The 18,760-nt window shown below is 56.9% G+C and overlaps 1 protein-coding gene across 6 annotated transcripts in view; it reads left to right on the forward strand.

Annotated features, from left to right (window-relative positions):
- Positions 1 to 18,738, forward strand: part of LOC123352370 (carboxyl-terminal PDZ ligand of neuronal nitric oxide synthase protein-like) — a 77,416-nt gene extending 58,678 nt beyond the window's left edge. For all 6 annotated transcript variants that reach the window (XM_044992385.1, XM_044992381.1, XM_044992387.1 and 3 more), the window contains 8 exons: positions 1,045 to 1,103; positions 4,182 to 4,290; positions 5,171 to 5,312; positions 5,797 to 5,957; positions 9,262 to 9,429; positions 11,356 to 11,521; positions 13,090 to 13,450; positions 14,071 to 18,738. In XM_044992385.1, coding sequence (XP_044848320.1) covers positions 1,045 to 1,103; positions 4,182 to 4,290; positions 5,171 to 5,312; positions 5,797 to 5,957; positions 9,262 to 9,429; positions 11,356 to 11,521; positions 13,090 to 13,450; positions 14,071 to 14,584 — 1,680 coding nt within the window. In that variant the 3' untranslated portion in view covers positions 14,585 to 18,738. The remainder of the gene's footprint in view (positions 1 to 1,044; positions 1,104 to 4,181; positions 4,291 to 5,170; positions 5,313 to 5,796; positions 5,958 to 9,261; positions 9,430 to 11,355; positions 11,522 to 13,089; positions 13,451 to 14,070) is intronic.
- Positions 18,739 to 18,760: the final 22 nt, after the last annotated feature.

An 18,760-nucleotide genomic window follows, 5' to 3' on the forward strand; every position in this document is an offset into this window, starting at 1 on the left:
ATGGAAACTGAGGATGCTCTGCTGTCCAGTCCCTCTTTGACTCTTGTGAAGTTGTGGCCTCATTTGGCTGACATCAGTATGTTTGTTTCCTACAAAGGAGCTTTTTGTATGTGGTGTGAAGATAGTCAGGGAAGTGAGTGAGGGAGCGGAGGGAGGGGTTTGCACTGCCTGGAGCTGGCACGTTAGCTGCTTAGTGGGAAATTCTGACAAGCGTGAAGGATTCTGAGAGGCCAAATCAGATTCATTTTGCATACAGGGTTTTCTGTGATGCCAGTGCTGGGTCCAAGTGCTAGAGCTGCTCACAGTGGTTCTTGGGGAGCAGAATTTTGATGAAAAATGACTTTTTTTGAAAGAATTTTCACCAAAAGAAATCATTTTCTAAATTTTCCACCAAAAACAATTGACTGAAAAACTGTTTTGACAGTTGAAACCGTTGGGTGGCGGAGAGGGGTGTGTGTTTTGTTTTGTTTTTTCTTTTACCAACAAAAACAAAGAATTCTCACAGGAAGTTTCAACAAAAATTATTTTTAAAAGATTTCCCATAAAATAATTAGTGGGTTTTTGACCAGCTCCACTAAGCGCCTCACGTACATTAATACCTTAATGGGCTAATCCTCCGCACCCTGGGAGGGCAGGAATTACCATTATCTCTATTTCACAGATGGGGAACTGAGGAATTGAGATGAAATGATTTGCCTATGATCACACATGAACTTTGAGGTAGAGCTGGGAATTGTACCCAAATCTGCTACGTCCTAGTCAGTCCAGTGCCTTCAATGCCAAACCTGCCCTTCCTCTATCTCATGACCATTTTTCAAGCCTGAGGGACGGCTAAATGATCCGAAACGTGCACTTACATCCAAGGCACCAGCTTTTCTTCAGCCAAATGACTGTCAATAAAATAGTCAAATCCTGGTCTAGATCCTGGTTGAGGTAAAACCCACTGTTCTCCTTGGGTTTGCATTACAAACAGTTCATCAGGCACAGCAGTGTGGCTTCAGCGCCTGACGTGTCTTATTCCTTTTTTCTCTTCCCTGCTTACAGAGAAAAGAATGGACCTGGGACGAGAGTAAGATGTTGGTGATGCACGATCCTGTCTACAGGTAGGCTGCGGAGGATTGTGCTAGCTAGCTGTAGAGGCAACTGATCAAATGTAATAGGATGCATTCAGCATGGCTCCCGTGTGCCGAATAATTGCCTGGCGATGGTTGTGCTTCCCAGAGGTCTGTGTTAAATTAAGAAGGTGGCTACATTACTTAAGAAAGGAATTCTGATTCCCTACGTTTTTGGAGAATTCCTCTGCCATTTAGGAATATATTAGTTTAAAATAGATACATATTATTTGTGTTAGAAGAGGAGGGTGACTGAAAACGATTGCTCTTAGTTGCGGAGAACAGTCAGTTGCAACACAGACTGAATTAAGGAAAAATCCACCCCGTTTCCCCTTCTAACCTAGCCTCGGTGCTCTCTGCCGCGTGCTCCCAAAGAGGGCGTTCGTTAATCATCCTTCCAGCATGGACAGGAATAGGGTGAGGAAACTGACCCATACGAAGCCCGGTACAATAACAGTGCCTTTCCCTACAGTCTATCCCAAGATCTCCAAGCGTTTGCAGGCAGAAAGCTCCCCCAAGAGGCAGGTGTTCTCCACGCTTCACAGATGGGGGGGCGGTGATTTACCCCTCCCCGCACAGCAGGTCAGGGGGAGAGCTGGGATTAGAAACCAGCGCCCCGTCTGCTAGGTGGCTGTTGTAACCACGGCACCACAATGGTCCGTTGGGTCTGGGCATGTGGCCATGGCCAGATACAGTCGCATGGTTTTAAAGCCAGTGGGATTCTGTGGTCTATGAAGAATGGGTGCAGGCTGCCTTTCGGCTATGGATGCGTCAGCAAGAGGCAGGGAAGACTGAAGGGAGAGACTGGGGGGGCTGGTGCAGCCCCTTTGTCCATTAGTTCTTTGTGACCGCAGCCTAGGCTGCGCCTGGCTCTGAGAGGTTGAGCAAGCAGAGCCCCTGCTGGAGGGTTTCCATCCCAGAGGATGAAGAGTTAATGCTGGGTGGGATGAGCCCCCCAGCTAAGAGCAGACCCTTTCTGTACAATGGGATGAGAAGAGATGACTGGTGAATCCACGTCTTGCTGTCAGGCTGGGGAAGAGCACGCAGAGGCTGCCTGGCGGGCGTACAGCGGAAACCTTCCCCTTGTTGTAGAGCTTTGGGCCATGGTGCTTGGCACGAGAGCAGCATTTCTTCCCCAGGGGCCGAACGTGGCCCAGTTCTCGATCCCTAGGCAGAGCTACAGTACAACACCTGGGCAGCCATGCAACGCCGGGGATTGGAACACACGGGGAAAGTGGGTGTCCTTTAATTGCTTCTGACACTGGTAACTGAATCTCAGGTTAATCTCTTGAAAGGACTAAAACCAATCACTTGCCATCCCCCCCGTCCCACATGTCAAGTGTGCAGACTAGACTCGCTAATGAACATCTCTGAATTCTGGTGTGTGAGCCGTCTCTCGATTCTGGCTGCCTTAGGACATATGGTGCTGGAATTCCTTCCTCCCCTGCAGCCATCATGATGCTAGGTCATCTATAAAACTAACTTTCTAAGGGCCCTAAATTGGTGGAGGCTGTTAAATCTGTTAAGCCAGTAATTGCATCGTTAGAGCAAAGCCCACAGCACTAGGAGCCGAGATACCTACATTTTACATCCAGCGAATGGTGGGGAAGAGTTTCCAAGGCGCACGATTGATATTTGTCTTATTCTTGTCCCTCTCCCTTCTGGCAATCTTAAAGGAGACGGGTCTGTGTGCCAAAGGGGGAGGGTAATTTCTATAGACTCTCTAGAAAGGAGCTTGATTGTTACTAAAATAATCTTCAAAGAAGACGACTTGCTTATTACAGGGCCAGGTCGGTGTTCTTGATAATTGTCCTGATTGTGGATTCAAGGCAGAATTCAAAGGCAGAACTGGAGGGGGAAGGAGAAACGCATGCCTGTCTCCCTCGTTTCCTCTGCATTCACAGCTGAAATCACTCAGTGCATTCTTACCCAATGAAATATCTGTGGGGAATAAAATGGACAAAAATTTGAGTGGAAAAAACGTAACGTGGTCTGTGGAAATGGATTTTGTCAGGTGGAGGAGGGGAAGGAGCCAGGGCTAACGGGGGTAGTGGGGGCAAAGGGGGGCTGAAAATCCCTTGAGCTGGGAAGGGGGTGGAGAGTGAATTCTGCATCCTCAGACGCATCAGAAGGAAGCTGGCTTTTGTATTGAACCCTCTGTCTGTCATTAATGATAATGGGCCTGTGCTACCACTTGCTGCCGTGTAAGCTAGGACAAACTAGCTAACGGCTTTTGATGTCGCTCACTGCCGAGTGTTTTCCCCAAACTCTGGTGGGTTCCTGGACTTGGGAACCTCTGCCCCGAACCTGCCCCTGCCAGGCAGGTGGTCATCTGTGGTCCCTTCGGTCGTCCTTGACACTGGGTAACCTGGATCTTTCCTCTCTGGTTGAAAGGGTTCCAGTTCCTTGTCCGCCGAGTGGCAGAGCTCACTCAGCTGACGAGGGCTGAGGCAAACAGGCGAACACGTGGAGGCTAATGGCTGAAGGTTAGAAGAGGAAGGGCTATTTCTGCTGCTATAGGAGAGCAAAATGCAGACTGCTCCTGTTCCCTTCGATGTGACAGGAAGGGCCCGAAACACCCCCTGTAACTTCCTAGCCCAGCTGTCACTGGGCTGAGTGAGCGCTAGGCACAATGTGATTTTAGATGTTAGAACAGCCTGGCTGGTTCTCTCTCCCGACGCTGCAGCGGGAGCCTAGATTCACTACCAGGAGCTAGGGATGTGCTTGGTCTCTAATGCTGTAGCTTTTTAGTTGCTTCACAGAATCTCATAAGAGTTTATACCTGCTTTAGAAACAGGTGATTTGCTCTCCGACATGCCAAGTGCCACCTTACTAGCTGCTCGCTGGCCTTGATAATTGTAGAAGGAAAGAGGAATCTCTCTTCCAGAAGGTGCTAGAACCCATGTGACTGTTCCTATTTTCCCTTTGCCCCAGGATCCTTCTGACTGGCCGCTTTGTGCCTGACCCTGATCTTGGATGGCTTGATTCATGTTGCCCATTTGCTGTACTGGAATCTAGGTTTCTGCCATGCTTGGTGCCTGTGATTCACACTGTGTCTTTTCTAACTAGGATCTTCTACGTGTCACACGACTCACAGGACCTCAAGATTTTCAGTTACATTGCAAGGGATGGCGCCAACAACTCGTTCAGATGCAACGTTTTCAAATCCAAAAAGAAGGTGCGGTGGGTCATTCACAGGGACTAGCTTTTCAGAGGCGTGTACCCTTTGTAAGGGTCTGGGTTATCCCGGGAGAACCCCCCCATCCCTAATGGGTACTTGGCACAGCAAAGGGGCGAGTGAGCCTTGCTGAGAATTCATCCCAGGTTTTACCCGGAGAACCAAGGACATATTGTAGGGTTAATTATCCCATTTATGGCAGACTGCTAGGGATGTTGAGCGACATCAGTAGGCTCATTAACTTTGGCTTAAACGTATCTCCATCACGACTAACGCTTCCCAGTGCAGCAGCTGCAGAAGTTAAAGCTTATCCGACTCAGGCTTGCCTGCACTCCCTCAAACTCTCTCTAGCAGGCACTTGTACAGTGCAGATCTGCTGCCCCAGCCCCTTCACACAGATAACTGCCCAGAGTACGCTCCAGTCCTAGCAAACCAAGGAATAAAGTCTGTGGGAGCCAGGAGTAAAACCCCGTTGTCTGGGGAGGCAATGGCACAAAGGGATGCAGAATTATCTGTGCGGAGAAGTGGGAGCTCCAGCCGGAGGCAGCTGCATTTCAAAATGGGAAGTGATTAGCGCTGTTCTAGTTCCCATTATCTGATGCCTCCTAAATGCCGCTGCCCCAGAGCAGCCTTGTGGAGGTTCCTGGGGCCTGCATGCTGATAAGTGTGCCTAGAAGGCTCCCTGTTGGGCAGGGGGGAGTTTGGCCCTACAGGCAGGCCCAGGCTCTGTTTTGGGATGTGGAGGGACGGCTCCCCATCAGCAGAGCTGTGCTGGGAGGCAGGGAATAGCAGGAGTCTCCTGGGAATGGTTGGTTTCTGCTCCGTGACGTAACCTGTGGCAAAGCTCCTGCTCAAAGGGCTCTAACCTTCTGCTCCCCAGAGCCAGGCCATGCGGGTGGTGCGGACGGTGGGCCAGGCCTTCGAGGTGTGTCACAAGCTGAGCCTGCAGCACGCACTGCAGAACGCGGACGGCCAGGCGGACGGCGCCAGCGACAAGTCTGCGGAAGAGCAGCCTCTGGAAGGTGACTCAGCTCCCTGGGGACAGCTGCAGAGCCCCCTCCCGAGGCAGCTGGCGCACTGGGTGCTCCTGGGTGGGGGACGGTCTCTGGCGCTGCATCGCCGGCTTGGTGCTAGCCCTGACCATGGGTTATGTCTGCAGCTGGGCTCGCAGCCCAGAGAACGTGTGTTTTACGGACTCTGCTGCTCCAGCCCCTTCCGTGCAACGCCAGCAGAGCGCCTGAAAACGTCCCGAGGAGGGAAGTATCCCCATGTGGACACTGAGCCACTAAGGGCTGAGGAACTGGCCCAGCCCAGCGCTGCGCTGACCCTCCAGGGCACGTTTCCTGTCTGTTAACTTTGCTCCAACCCCTGGAGACGGCTACAGGGAGCCGAACTGTTCCTTAGCTGCTCTCCCTTCCCCTGCCAGCCCGGCCCCGCCGCTCAGTCTCCTTGCTCTGATCCGCTCGCATTTGGGTTCCTTCATTTATTTTACTCTCTCACTTGAAGTTCACCAGCAGGGGGGAGCCAGGATCGTGGATGTGGATGAGGCTGACGTGGACTCCGATGGCCTCGGCCTGTCTGAGAGGGGCACTGAAGAGCTGCCCTCCCCCCTGGGGGAGCTGGGCATCCTGAAATCCGGACAGATCTTAACAGACAAGAGCTGTCAGGTAATAACGGGCGGAGCTGGGGGGCATTGGAGAGTGACGCCCATTCGCTGATATGACGCATTTTCCTCTGGGGGTTCGTTCCACAGCCTCGCTCGGGAGGGCAGTTCACAGCACCATCAGTCCCGGGGGGCTAAACTGCCTTCGTTTCGGCATGTCCCTGGGGAGAGAGCCAGTGGGACAGCCCATTCCTTTGAAAGCTGCAGTAGAGAGGCAGGTCAGGTAGCCACCTGTCCAGGCTTCCCCAGCTCCATCCTACACTCTGCATATCTTGCCTGCAGGACATGCACTGTCTGGCAGATCTGAGGCTCCATTAATGTCTCTAAAGCATCCTGAGCTCCTCTGATAGAGGACTGCTCGTGTAGGACTTGCTGTACAGAATGCAGTTCCCCTGTGACTCACTGCAGCTGGCCACTGGGACGGGAAGAGGAGCAACAAACAGGGACTGCAGCAACTGCAAACAGCTGCCCTTCCCGGGTGGGCTTGCAGCATTAACCTGTGGAACTTGCTGCCACAAGATGTCACGAAGGCCAAGAGCTCAGCAGGATTTTAAAAGGGGTTCGATGTTTGTGTGGCTACAGAGAACACCCACACTGCTAATGTTAAACAGGACCAAAACCAATGACGATAAACCCTCCGTTTATAGGCAATAAGATGTCCACTAACTGATATAATTTAGGAAGAAGCTTCCCCTGTAAGCAGATTATTCTGCGGTTGTCCAGTCTGGTTTTCTTGCACCTTACTCTGAAGCATCAAGTGCTGATCACTGTTGGAAAAAGGATACCAGGCTGGATGGATGACATCTGATCTGCTATGGGAATTCCTGTGTCCCTTTCCTAGCCCAGTTGCTAAACAGAGGTGTCCAAAGAGGTGCTGGAGGCAGCTGTGTCACAGTGTTGAACTCACACAGCGATTACATTGCTATTAAACCGACATAACGTAGTAATGAAAAACTGAGCCGAAGATCTGTTTCAGGGAGCATTTCCTGGCTGATTGAAATGCTCTCAGCCAAACTCCGCGAGTGATGTAAGTGACTAGTGAAACAGATGAAAATGGGATGTGTGTCATGGGCTTGGAATCTGGGTATTTCCGAGGGTTTGGCTTCCAAAGGTGATCTGCCTGAATGACTGAGAACCGGGGCTGGCCCTAGTCCAGCTGGGCACTGGAGCACCTGCAGCTGCGCTCATCATGCCAGCCCAGGGAAGGAAGTGAGTTTTAAATGCAAATTCTTAGGGCGAGTGGGACTGGTTGGCCATGGCTCCATGCACTTCCCCAGGACAGAGTGCATTAGTGGGAGCTGCTGCAGACTGACAGGACTGGCTTTTCTCTGCAGGGAGGTCACTTTTTTCTCCCAGGTGGAATGCGATTTTGTTTTACACCCTTGACTTGCAGGTGTTCCACTAGAGAGGTGCTGCGGAAATCCTTCATAGCCAAGAGAGGAATGGCACCGCCCGCCCCCCCGGCTCCCTGAAGGGTGCATTAGAGAGCCTGATCCGAACCGTCTCCCACTAGAGAATGCGCAAACACATCGTGTAGCCCAACGCTGTCACTCCCACCCCGCCTGGAAGCTCCTGTGCCAGAGCCATGCATTGGCGTGGGCCTCCTCTTCCTAAAAGTGGAGAAGCTTCGCCAGTCTGCAGTGCCATCGCATCAACTTCCCTATTGATTGTAGCAGGGTCCCTCCTGGGAGCACCTGTTCACTGCCACACATGGCATGTTGGTGGTTTAGCGGCATGTGGCTCGTTCCCCTCCATGGAGAGCATGTGCTGTTTGAGGCATCGCTGTCCGGGGGTACTGCTGCCCACTGAAGACACCCGGGAGTTTTTCACAGGAGTAACGGTGTTAACCTCAGCCCTTGCTAAATGAGGTATTCCCTCTGAGAGCTACACTCTGTCTCTTGTCATTCTTCCTCCACCTTCCCTGGGCTGCGAAGTCACCTCCTGCCTCAGGCTAGCGTGTAGCATTTCTGCGTGCTCGACACCCCGTGGCCATTGCGTAGTCGCTGTGTGTCGTCGGGAGGGACCCTCGCAACCTGTGCAGGGCTGGCTTCTTTGCAAAGAGCCTTGGGAACCATGGGGATGAAAGGTGCTGCCAAGCAACGAGGGGACGCCGCCCTCTCTTACCTGGCTGCAAGTTGACAGCTGTGGTTCTCAATCACCAATGAACTTCTCCCCTCTAAATCTGGGTTTCCTTTCAGATGGCGCCCAGCGGGCTAAACCTGACAGTCTGTTGTTAGTGGGCTGTTTGACTGGGGTTAAAAAGAGTGACCCTAGAGTGCGGTGGCCAGAGAACCAAGCTTTAATTGATTGCTGATGCCACTCCGCAGTGTATTAACAAGGGCTGATTTAGGCGGTTAAGCATGAGAGCATTCACCCAGGGGGCTAGGATTTAAGTGAGAGAGAGTGTGAAACTCCTGTGGGCTCTGACACTGCCCAGCATGAGAGAGGGAGAGATTCACCTCCACTCACCTACGAGCCAGAAAGGCAGCTCTGAAATCAGTCAGATTTACTCTCCAGCGTCATTTTAATTTCCGGTGATATGATGGGGTGGGGCTTGGGTCTCTGAGGTTTAGTGGATGGGGAGGAAACCGGCTCTGCTTAATTATTAATGGTGTCTGCCTGCAGTGTTTTAATACGCTAACGGATCTGGCTCAAGGCCATCTGCTATCATTCAGTTTAATGGAGGCAAACGTTTCTGGCTGCCAAACAGCAAAATTCCTAGTATCTATCGGTGATTCTGGGTAGCTGGAGCATTTTGGAGGCTAGCTCCCATTGGGTGATTGCTGGGAGATTCGAGCCACTTCCTGCCACTGCTTCCCAGTAGGAGAAGGTACCAGGGGAAATAAACCCTGCCTTCCTATTCTGAGCGCCAGATACGCACGCACGCATACACGGATATCACTTATTGCAAGTGGCATCACTGGAAAACGTACTCCCTTTGGAACTGGGAGAGTGTGTGCAGGCACCTGTACAGCACCTGACACCAGGAGCCTGTTCTTGCTTCAGCACTTTGGTCAACATACTGAAGGCCTTGTCTACACTAGGGTTTTCAGCTGTCAGTAGCCAGGCACTGGTGCAAACCCCTACTATGGATAGGCAAAACCGCTTTAAGCTGCATAGTGCATGAGTGCAGTGCTGCCGGGGGAAGCCGCACCAGTGCAAAGAGCAGCTTTGCTTGCCTGCGCTAGGGATCGGTACCGACGCCTCTAGCCAGAGCAAACCCTCTGGTAAACAAGGCCGAAGTCTCACCAACAGCCGAGCTGGGAACTGCTAAACTTGTGTCACTAAGCCGGTTTCTTTGTGCCCAGGATGCTGAAAACTGCTCCATCTACCCCTCCGTGTCCCAGCAACTGCTGAGTGCAAGCAGCCCCTGCTCCTCTGCCTCGACAACCCCGCTGGCCTCCCAGCACTGCCTGCAGCTCCTCCAGCATCAGCTACTGCAGCAGCAGCAGCAGACACAGGTGGCTGTGGCACAGGTAAGGGGCTCCACGGCCCTGTTTTGGGGGGCGGGGGGGGAGAAACCTCACACACTCTCCACCTAATGACCTTTGATTGGCAACCACTTCCCCTGCCTTGTACGAGGTTCCTTTTCCTACTAGCCCAGCTGAATTAGCCCTTGGCTAACTCAAGCCCTTCACTGCTCCTTGCTCTGTTCCCTGGCCGGGGCCCGTGGGAGTCTTGCACAGCAATCCAGGGTCGAATGTGGCCCTTGGCGTCACATGCAGCTAAAGGCAAAGCAGCAGGATTGCATGATAAAGACTTAGACACCACAATGGCGCTCTGCTCTGCGACAGCATTGGAACACAAGCATGTTACAGACCTTCGCTTCATTGTCCCCCAAACCCGTTGCTAGAAAGGGAAGGACTCTGAACATTTACATATGGGGAAACTGAGGCACGGTCTCTCCTTCTCCCCCTCCAGCAAAAAAAAGTCGTCCATGTCAGAGGCGGGTCTAGAACCCAGAAGTCATGATTAAGGCTACGATTTAGTCAGGTCATGGCAGTCACGGATTGCATGACTTGACCGGACCTCCGTGACTTCATCAGCGTCAGCTGGAGCCGGGGCTATGATCCCCACATAGCCCCGTGGTGGGGGCTGCCACCGGGGCCATGAGCCCCTGCCCTGTGGCTCGCGGTGGGGGCTGCAGCTGGAGCTGTGCACCGCTGCCGTGGCTTGTATGGTTAGTTTTAGTAAAAGTCACAGGCTCCGTGAATTTCTGTTTCTTGCCTGTGACCTGTCCGTGACTTTTATCAAAAATAACCGTGATAAAATCTTAGCCTTAGTCATAATCCCCAGCTAGCTGCTGTTCCGGGGGGCTGCTCTTTTTTAAACCTGTTGTTATTTTGTTAATCCAGCCAGTGCTTGATGGGCACTGACCACCTTCCAGCACCTCCTCACCTGAACCAACATGGTGGGGACCAGGCTCCACTGGGGCGGCTTGGGCATGGCCCATCGGGGGAGGGGCTAGATTTAGCTCAGAGGGAAGAGTCCCGGCTCCTGCCTTTGCACTGCTGTTCCACGTTGCGTGGCTGTTGCACAGCACGTTCCCCGCCATATGGCTGGCAGCTGGCCAGCCCCACAGCAGCTGTCACATCGCAACCGTCTCAGCCACTCGGCCTGACACCACGGCTGCCAGGCAGGGCTCAATGAGTTTGCCTGGTTACTGGTGTGCAAATGTGCAGCTCCCCGTTAGCCCGGGGAGGCGGGTATGTACCTGGAGGGGACAAGGGGCTGACTACAGCCTGCAGAAGCTGAAGTGCCCCGGAGGCCCTCTGATACCTTTCATTGCGGATTTCCTTCCTGTTGTAGGGGGAAGGGAGATGGAAGGAGGGATTCCCTGCAGGGGAGCAGCCAGTTCCCGTGGAAGCAGCTCCTGCTACGTGCTCCGTCCCTATAGCACAAGGGGCTTTACAACCTCCGTGCATGCTGCCCCATTGAATACAGCCGCCTGTGGGGTGGGCCCTAGTTCACAGCACAGCCAGAGTGAGGGGGACGTTTTGGACAAGAGCAGGCCCCTGCTTCCAAAGAATCTGCCTGGGATATTTAGGGGGGACTGGGCAGACAGGGCCATGGTTTTTAAGGTGGTGGCTGAGCGACCCATGCTGTATGCAGTGCACAGTGGGAGTATCTGCTCTGAAGGCAGAGCTCACCTGGCTGGGACTGGGCAGGGAGACCTGAGGAGAAAGAACAGAAGCAAGTTTGGCCAAAAAAAGACCCTAGCCAAGTTCCAGGAACTTTCCCACTCTGCAGACTCAGCCGGGTTGGGAGAGAGACTGGGACAGAAGGGAGCCAGGGTGCAGGGCTGCGTTTTTGTCAGGCCCCCCTGGAGCTGTGGGCAGCGTAGCCGCGGCCTGGCCGCACCCCGGGAGAAGGTGACGTATCGGCGTCTCCTGACCCTGCAGGTGCAGCTGCTGAAAGACCAGCTGGCTGCCGAAACAGCTGCCCGCATCGAGGCTCAGGCCCGGGTGCGCCAGCTGCTGCTGACCAACCGCGACCTGCTGCAGCACGTCTCCCTGCTGGTGAAGCAGCTGAAGGAGATGGAGATCAAGGTGCAGCACAGGCAGCCAGGTGAGGAGGGCGTGGGGGGCCTGGGGCTTATAGAGCCGCCCCACAGGGGTGGTGCCGAGAGGCCAGGACCTCGCTCCAGCCCCCAGCCAGGGGGAGCTGCTGAGAACAACCCAACTCGACTCCTACAGGCAGCTGCTGAGAGCGAAGGAGAGGACAGTGCTCTCGTTGGGGGCACCGGCCACAGAGCCCTCCCCAGCCCACATGCTCATCCGGCCCAGAGCCCCAGCGTTCCCCTGAGTCAGCCCGGGAAGCGCACGCTGCTGGGACCGAGCTGGCTCCGGCCAAGCATTGCTCTAATCCAGCACCCTCCCCGCCCCGCTGGCTCTGCCCTGCCCCAACACGGCTGCAGCGCGGCATAGCACGAATCAGGGAAGGGGGCTCCCTGCCAGGGCCCAGGAGCCTGAGCAGCGACGGCGCTGGTGCCGCTTTGGCCTGGATGAGTATTTCCTGCTTGTCGGTGGGGAAACGTCTGCTCCCATTTCCAGCCCCTGCGGATGGGGCTGCAGCTCTCGGGGGGAACTGGATGGTGCTGCAGGCAGCCTCTGATAATCCCCTTCCTTCCCTGCCCGGCCAGCCCCTGCCTTTGCCCGGTTTATGGAATACACCTGTCCCAGGCAGGGTGGCAGCCTGCTATGGAGAATCCCCACCTCCACCCCCTGTGAGGTGCTGAGCAAGGCAGGGAGGCCGCTCCGAGCTGCAGCCAGGGCACAGGCAGGGGGGTGTTAACACGGGAGATGAAAAGGGCCCCCCTGCACTGCAATATGGGTACACTGATCCCCGAGGAGCCCGCTGGAGGGGGGAAGATCTGACCTTGTTTCGTAGATGGGGAACGGAGGGAGTCGGGTCAGACCTCAGGATGGGAACCAAACACGAGACCTCAGCCTCACCGTCCTGGGTCTAGCCCCACGGTCGTTCCAAGGCCCATTCCACTGCTTCACGCAGCAGCTCCTGAGGCCTGAGACGACCATGGGGCTTGTGAGCGGCACGGGGCTGGCAGTTCTGGAGACTGCTGGCCTCTGTGCACAGAGCAGAGCGAGCTCTCCTGTCTGCCCTGCCCACGCACCCCATCCCGACCCCGAGGGCAGGGCAGGGCAGGGCTGCCTGCACGTCCTCCAGCCAGGGGCCATGCAGCCCCCGCAGCCAGTAGCTGATTGTGGGCTTGTTTTTTATGCTGCAGACAGATGGCTGCTGCGAACTGAGACCCAACCCAACTCAGCTCATAGAGCCTCTGACCGGCCCCAGAGGGGCTAATGGCAGAGAGCGTGGGGGGGGGACACAAAGCCAACTCTGGGCCCAGGCGGCCATCCTCTTCCTCCCTCTCGCCACGCAGGAGGAGGGGAGTGGGCCTGGCTAGCTGGGGCTGGAGCCTGCCCTCATCACCCTGCTGCAGCTCACGCTGGTTCTAGCTGCCGTCTCTGCTGTGCCAGCAGACCCCCAAGCCCCCCTCTCCCCGCCCTGCCTTTGCTGGGCCTGCTCTAAACATCGCAGGGCCCTGCGGGGCCTGGGGGAAGCGCCGCGGCTGGGGGCCGCTAGCACTTCACCCAGGCTGCTTCTCTTTGCCTTGGCAGTTGACAGATCCTTGCAGAACCTGTCCCTGGCTCAGTCCCTGTCTCTGAACCTGAAGAACCATTACAGCCTGGAAATCAACCTGCCCTCCACCTCCACCCCAGCCAGTGTCCTGGGCAGCCCGCTGGCCCCTGGCTCGCTGGCTCTGCTGGGCACCAGCGCCTCCTACCTCAACCTCCTGAGCCTGGAGAAAGGCGGCAGGGGCCCGATGGCCACGGACGGGGACGAGCGCCTGGTGGTGCTGGAGGGGCAGGATGGTCTGTGCCGGCGGGTGGAGGGCTCCGAGGTCAGCGACCAGGCTCTGCTCAATGGTGGCGGCAGGCAGAAGGCAGGCGACCCGAGCAGCAGAGCAGAGGACGAGAGGTAGGTCGGTCTCCCTGTCCCCCCACTGCTGGTTAACAGCCACCCGCACTTAGTCTGAGGCAGCGGGAGGAGCAGGGACCCTCCCCTACTTGCTGGCTGGTCTGTTCGGCGCGGAGGCTGGGCCAGTGGCCTTGGCAGGCCCGGGGGTGCACAGAGCCGCTGGGCCAGGCCACGCTCCCCAGTAGCCTGCAGTCCACAGTGGAGAAAGACAGGCGAGTCTTGCCCCTGGGCCAGGCAGCTGTGCCCACCCCCGAGCGGTGCGGGCTGCAGAACACACATTAAACCAAAAAGGAACAGTAAGAGGACAGGGTGAGCACGTTCCTGGCTCCTTCACACCAGGCCCTGTGGGCGCAGCTGGAGCTTCCTTGTCTCTGCCCAGAGCTGGGGACAGCAGGGGTGGGGCTCGGTCCCCAGCCTGCTTCCCCCTCACACTCTCCCCAGGGGCCCAGGAGCGACCAGGGGGCTGGACGGGAGGTGCTGCAGGTCCCCCCCACTCCCCCTATGTAGCTGCCACAGGGTTGCGAGAAGGCAGCTGGTCTCTGAGATCTCTCAGAGCTGAGCCCAGAGCCTCAGCAGAGACTTGCTTAGACACGGACGTCTCTGTGCTCTGTGCTCTCAAGGTCGCAGCAGCCCATCCCCAAGCTCAACCCCCCGCCGCCCATCCTGCGGAAGAGGTCGAGCAAGACGTCCCCGAGCCTGGAGGTGGAACCCAAGCCTGAGAACGCTGCTCCCACAACGCTGCCCAGCCCCAACGCGTCCAGTCTCACCAACGTCACCATCTGCTCGCTCGCCAGCTCGGAGTTCGAGTCGGACGCCAGGACTCCTGCCCCCGGCACGGAGCTCTTCCCCAACCAGGGGGCCCGGCTGGCATGGGGCAAGGACAGGAGTGGCGAGAACGGCCATGCGTCCCCCATGTCTGGCACCTCCCGTCCTTCGGAAGGAGCCCCTGCCCCTGGAGAGATGGCTGGCAAGAACCCAGCGAGAGACCCGGCAGGCACAGCCGACACCATGGACAGCACCTTGCCATTCTCCTCCGCGGGCACTGAAACCTGCTTGCACATCAGCTTCTCGGAGGATGAGCTGCTGGAGAACGAGGTGGATGAGGCCAGGGGGCTCAGCAGGGTCCCTGCTTAGCCCCCAGTTAACTGGCAAGCGGTGCAGGTGCCATCACTGCCTGACATTAGAATGTAGGTTGGCACAGACCTCGGGGTAACTAGAGTTCTTAGTACTTAGCCCAGGAAGGAGGTTGCTTCCCCTGGCTTCTCTGCAACACGTAGCAGCCAGGCTGGTTTCGTAATGCCCTCCCCAACAGGCTGCTGGGGGCTACAGGACGAGGCCAGGTTAGTCCAAGCCCCCTGGCGCTCCCCAAGCAGTCACAGGCCGTGGGCTGCAGACCCCACTGTGCAACAGACATTGGCTTGGAGAACAAATGGTAGAGTGCTGCTACAACCGTCCTCCAAACCCCCAGGTGGCTGAGGGCCTCTCCTCGTCCCGCCGTCCTGCCCCGTGCACAGTCCAGTGCCGCACACGCAGCGGGGTGCCTCTCTGAAATGCTGCCCTGGGAGGGTGGTGCTCATTCACTGCCATGACTCTCACTGCCCCAGTCATGGTTGGCTGCTGTGTCTGCCAGACAGTGCCATCCTCCGCCACGCCCCAGCCTGCCATCCCCACTGCTCTCCGGCCAGGCTGCCGCGCCGCTGAACATGCCTGAACGGCTGTGGTGCCAGCGCAGGTGCCGCTTGTTTACCCCGGCCAGAGGAAGCAAGTCCATTCCAGTCCGTGTTTGCTCCTTTGCTGCTCAGCCCAGCTGGGGCTCCGGTCTAGGCTCGCCCCCTTCGCCAGCACTGGAGTCTGACTTGTGACAAGCGTCCCCCGATGCTGTGCCAGACGAGTCTCTTGGCTGGGGGGATTAGCTCCTGCCTAGCGAGCCCCAAACAACGGGCACAAGTGCAAATCCTCAGATGCGGCACTTGGGAATGGAACCAGTTTATCAGCTTCTTGAACAGGAAACTCTGCATCGGTAGGGCTGGGCGCAGACAGAGCAGGACTGGGGTGCTGGCAGGCTCTTTGAAACGCCCCCCCCCAGCTGCGATGCGGGAGGCTAGGCTGGAGAACACCATGGGAAGCTCTCCGGGCAGGGGTGGGCAGAGCACAGTGACCCTGGGTTGATTAACAATCCAAGTCCCCTGGTCTCCCCGCTCCACAAAGCACTCTGCATCGGCTGGGAACAGACGGGGCCAGGATGCGGACCTGTTACGCTGGCTCCATGGGTCTGTTCCCTTCTCACACCGATCCCCCTTGGCTAATGGGGCAGGAAGAACAGCTATCGTGTGGTAGGGGGAAAGCTAGCTGGGTACAGACTAGTTCAGCCACCGTTACCAAGGCTTGGTATCACTGTATCCCCCCAGCAGGGATTGGGACCATCCCTCCTGGAGGTCACTGCACTGGCTTCAGGCCCCAAACCATCTAAGGGTTTGATTGGGAGTGTTGCTGAGGCTAAAAATCCATTGCTAGCCCCTGGGCCCTTCCCCCACCCCCAGACCCTCCTGGGAATGGAGGGGCAGGAGGCACCTGGCTTCATTTGTAGTATGGCCACCAGTCCCAGCCCAGCTCGTATGCATGTGACGGGGGCTCTGGCTCCTACTGGGGACAGGAGAGAGGCTTCTTCCTGCGCCCCGGGGGAGTCTGCTCCGAGCACCTCGCCATGCAGCCTTGGCTTCCAGCTTCCCCGGTGCACACTCATGGAGCTCGGCCGTGTGGGTTCCCACTGGTTGCTACATGGGAGGAACTCAGTGCGGTGTGACGCTGCTCTCTCTGAGTGCCCAGGCCAGGCTAGCTCAGAAGGGGGGGGGCGCTCACCCAGGAAGATCAGTGGTGGCTTGTTACTCTCCCCAGCCGTGTGTAGGAGAAGATCACAGCAGCTGGGTAGTCTCGGCTTTCCCTACCCGGCCCGCTCCTCTTCGGCCCAAGCTGTGCTCTTACGTGCAGACAGCTGCTTCGCTGCACGTTCTGACTGGGGGGGGGGGAGGGATTGGTCTAAGGTTTGGGCGATTTACCAGGTTATGGATCAGGTTTTAGGGGTAATGAAATGTGGGGGCGGGGGTTGGGGGCTGCCCGTAATGTTAATGCTGCAAACGGGTAACCTAGGCCCAGGGCCATTTAGAGAAGGTGGGGTTAAGCAGATGTTCCCCCGCCCCCGAATGAGGGGTGAAAGCTTCTGCAGGTTGGGGTAAGGGAAGTGAGCAGGCTGCTGTGCTGCAGCTGGACGGGCCGTGCAGCGTGGGGCAAAATGCAGCCCTGGGCCGAGGAGTCAGAGCAAGGCTTAGCTACCACTCCATGCTCCCAAGGGCTAGGCACCGCAGGGGCCCTCCTTTGGGCTGGCGGGAGCCTTGTGCGGCCTGTGCTGGAGTGCGTGCTGAGGCTTGGGGGGGGGGGGTGAGCAGCAGAGGGGAGGACTAAGCCTGGCAGCTGTTGTTAGATCCAGGGGATGGGTCGGCCCGCACAGCTCTGGTGACACATGGACCCTGCTGCCTGTCACCAAGGACCAGGCCAGCTACAGCTGGGATGCATTTCACTCTGCTAGGAAACACCCTGACCTTGTGCTGAGAAAACAGCAGTGTAGGTGCAGTTTGTTACTGGACTTTGAAGGAAAGAAAGGCTGTGTCCTGCTCTCCTGGCACCGTGGGATTTCCACGCAGTGCCCTGCTGCCGGTGCTGTAATTACAGATTCGGTTTCCACTGGTGCGTGTGCCTGGTGTGTGTGTTTATTTCAAATACCACGGCCCTGAAAGCCCCTCGTTCCACGCTGGGGGCTCTGTGCTGGGGACGGGATCTGCCTGCTGGGACTCCGGCCCCTAGAAGCAACGGCAGCATGCTTCTGTCATTTACATGGGGAGCATGGTCCTGCCTCCCCATGTAAACCTGCAGCGTCACTGAGGCCGTGTCCACACGAGGAGCTGCACGTTATACCAGTGTAGTAATCCCCTCCCCCCCGTGACACCCGCCAGCCGGGTACAAACTCAGCTGAGCCTGCGTGTGGCAGGCTACAGCAGGGACAGCAGCCAGCACAGCCATGGGGTCGGGTCACCTCTCCCCTCGCCCAGCAGAGCGGGGGTAGCGTAAACCTGGCCTTGAATTGCTTAGGCCTGAGCCCCCTGGGGGCATGCCCAGTGTAGAAGCTGTGGGGAGCATGGTCCAGCCCCTCCAGCGAGTTACAGCCGCGGGGGGGGGCTGTGCATGCCAAGGGCAGTCCTGGCGTGTCACCTCGTGGTGACAATTGGTATTACACTCAGCAAAGACCCTGGGCCCTCCCCTGCTCAGGGGGCTGGAGATCGGCCCTCAGGGCAGGGCTCAGCAGGACGGGGTAGCTTAGACAGGGCTGGTGGCAGCAGGCAGTGGGCTGAACAGCTGGGGAGCAGCAGCTGCTCTCCCTGACACCAAGGGACCCACAAAGTCCCGGGGGTGAATGCGGATGATTTTGGAACCAAATCCTGCAGGTTGAAGCAGCCCATTTCCCACCCTGTCAGTCTCCGCCGACTCCACGCTGGTTCCTGCTCCTGGCGTGAGCGTGCCATAAAGCTGCTGCTCCGGGCTAGGTCCATGCAGGCTCTCTCCAGTGACGCTGCTGCATTTTTGTTATTGTTACCTTGCGACCTGCCTTTGGGGAGTGCTGCAGGCCCAGCAAAGACGGCTGGGTAGCCTGAGCTTGGCACATAGTCCATGGCGCAAGCAAAGAGGTCAGTACATGGCAGGATGTGCAGTGAGGTGACCTGCCTCCGCCCAGGGAGGTGCACGGCCAGAAACGAAGAGCCAGCTGGGTCCACAGCCGTCCCACCCGCCGCACTACACCCTTGCTCTCCGCACAGCAGAGAGGGGTCTAGGGCAGCCTGCCAGTCCCTCCGAGTGAGCCCAGCTCTGTGCTGCAGCATGGCCTGAGCCCAAGCAATTCCCAGGCCAGCAGCAGCGGGCGTGAAATACCCGCTCTGCTTCAGCAGGCTCCACCTTGGCTCCCAATTCATCTGAAGTCCATGCAATGGGCAACGCCTGGAGAGCTGCTATGGCCCATTGTTAGTCCCAGGTGAGGGAATCACAGCCCAAGTGCAGGCCTCATTTTGACATGTCAGTAATCTGTGGTGAGCCAGGGTAGGAGGTTCAGACGTCCTAAGGGGCATAAGTGCACCGAACTCTCACATGCTGTCGACAACCTGCCTCCCGCCCTCCCCTGGAAAGGGCCAGTGGCCCCGGCTCCAACCCTTCCAAGAGCTGGTTTTGTTTTTTTGGCAATAAAAATGAAGTGGAACTTTGTCAGAG

This window comes from Mauremys mutica, chromosome 18, assembly GCF_020497125.1.
Source record: "Mauremys mutica isolate MM-2020 ecotype Southern chromosome 18, ASM2049712v1, whole genome shotgun sequence".
Lineage (NCBI taxonomy): Eukaryota > Metazoa > Chordata > Testudines > Geoemydidae > Mauremys > Mauremys mutica.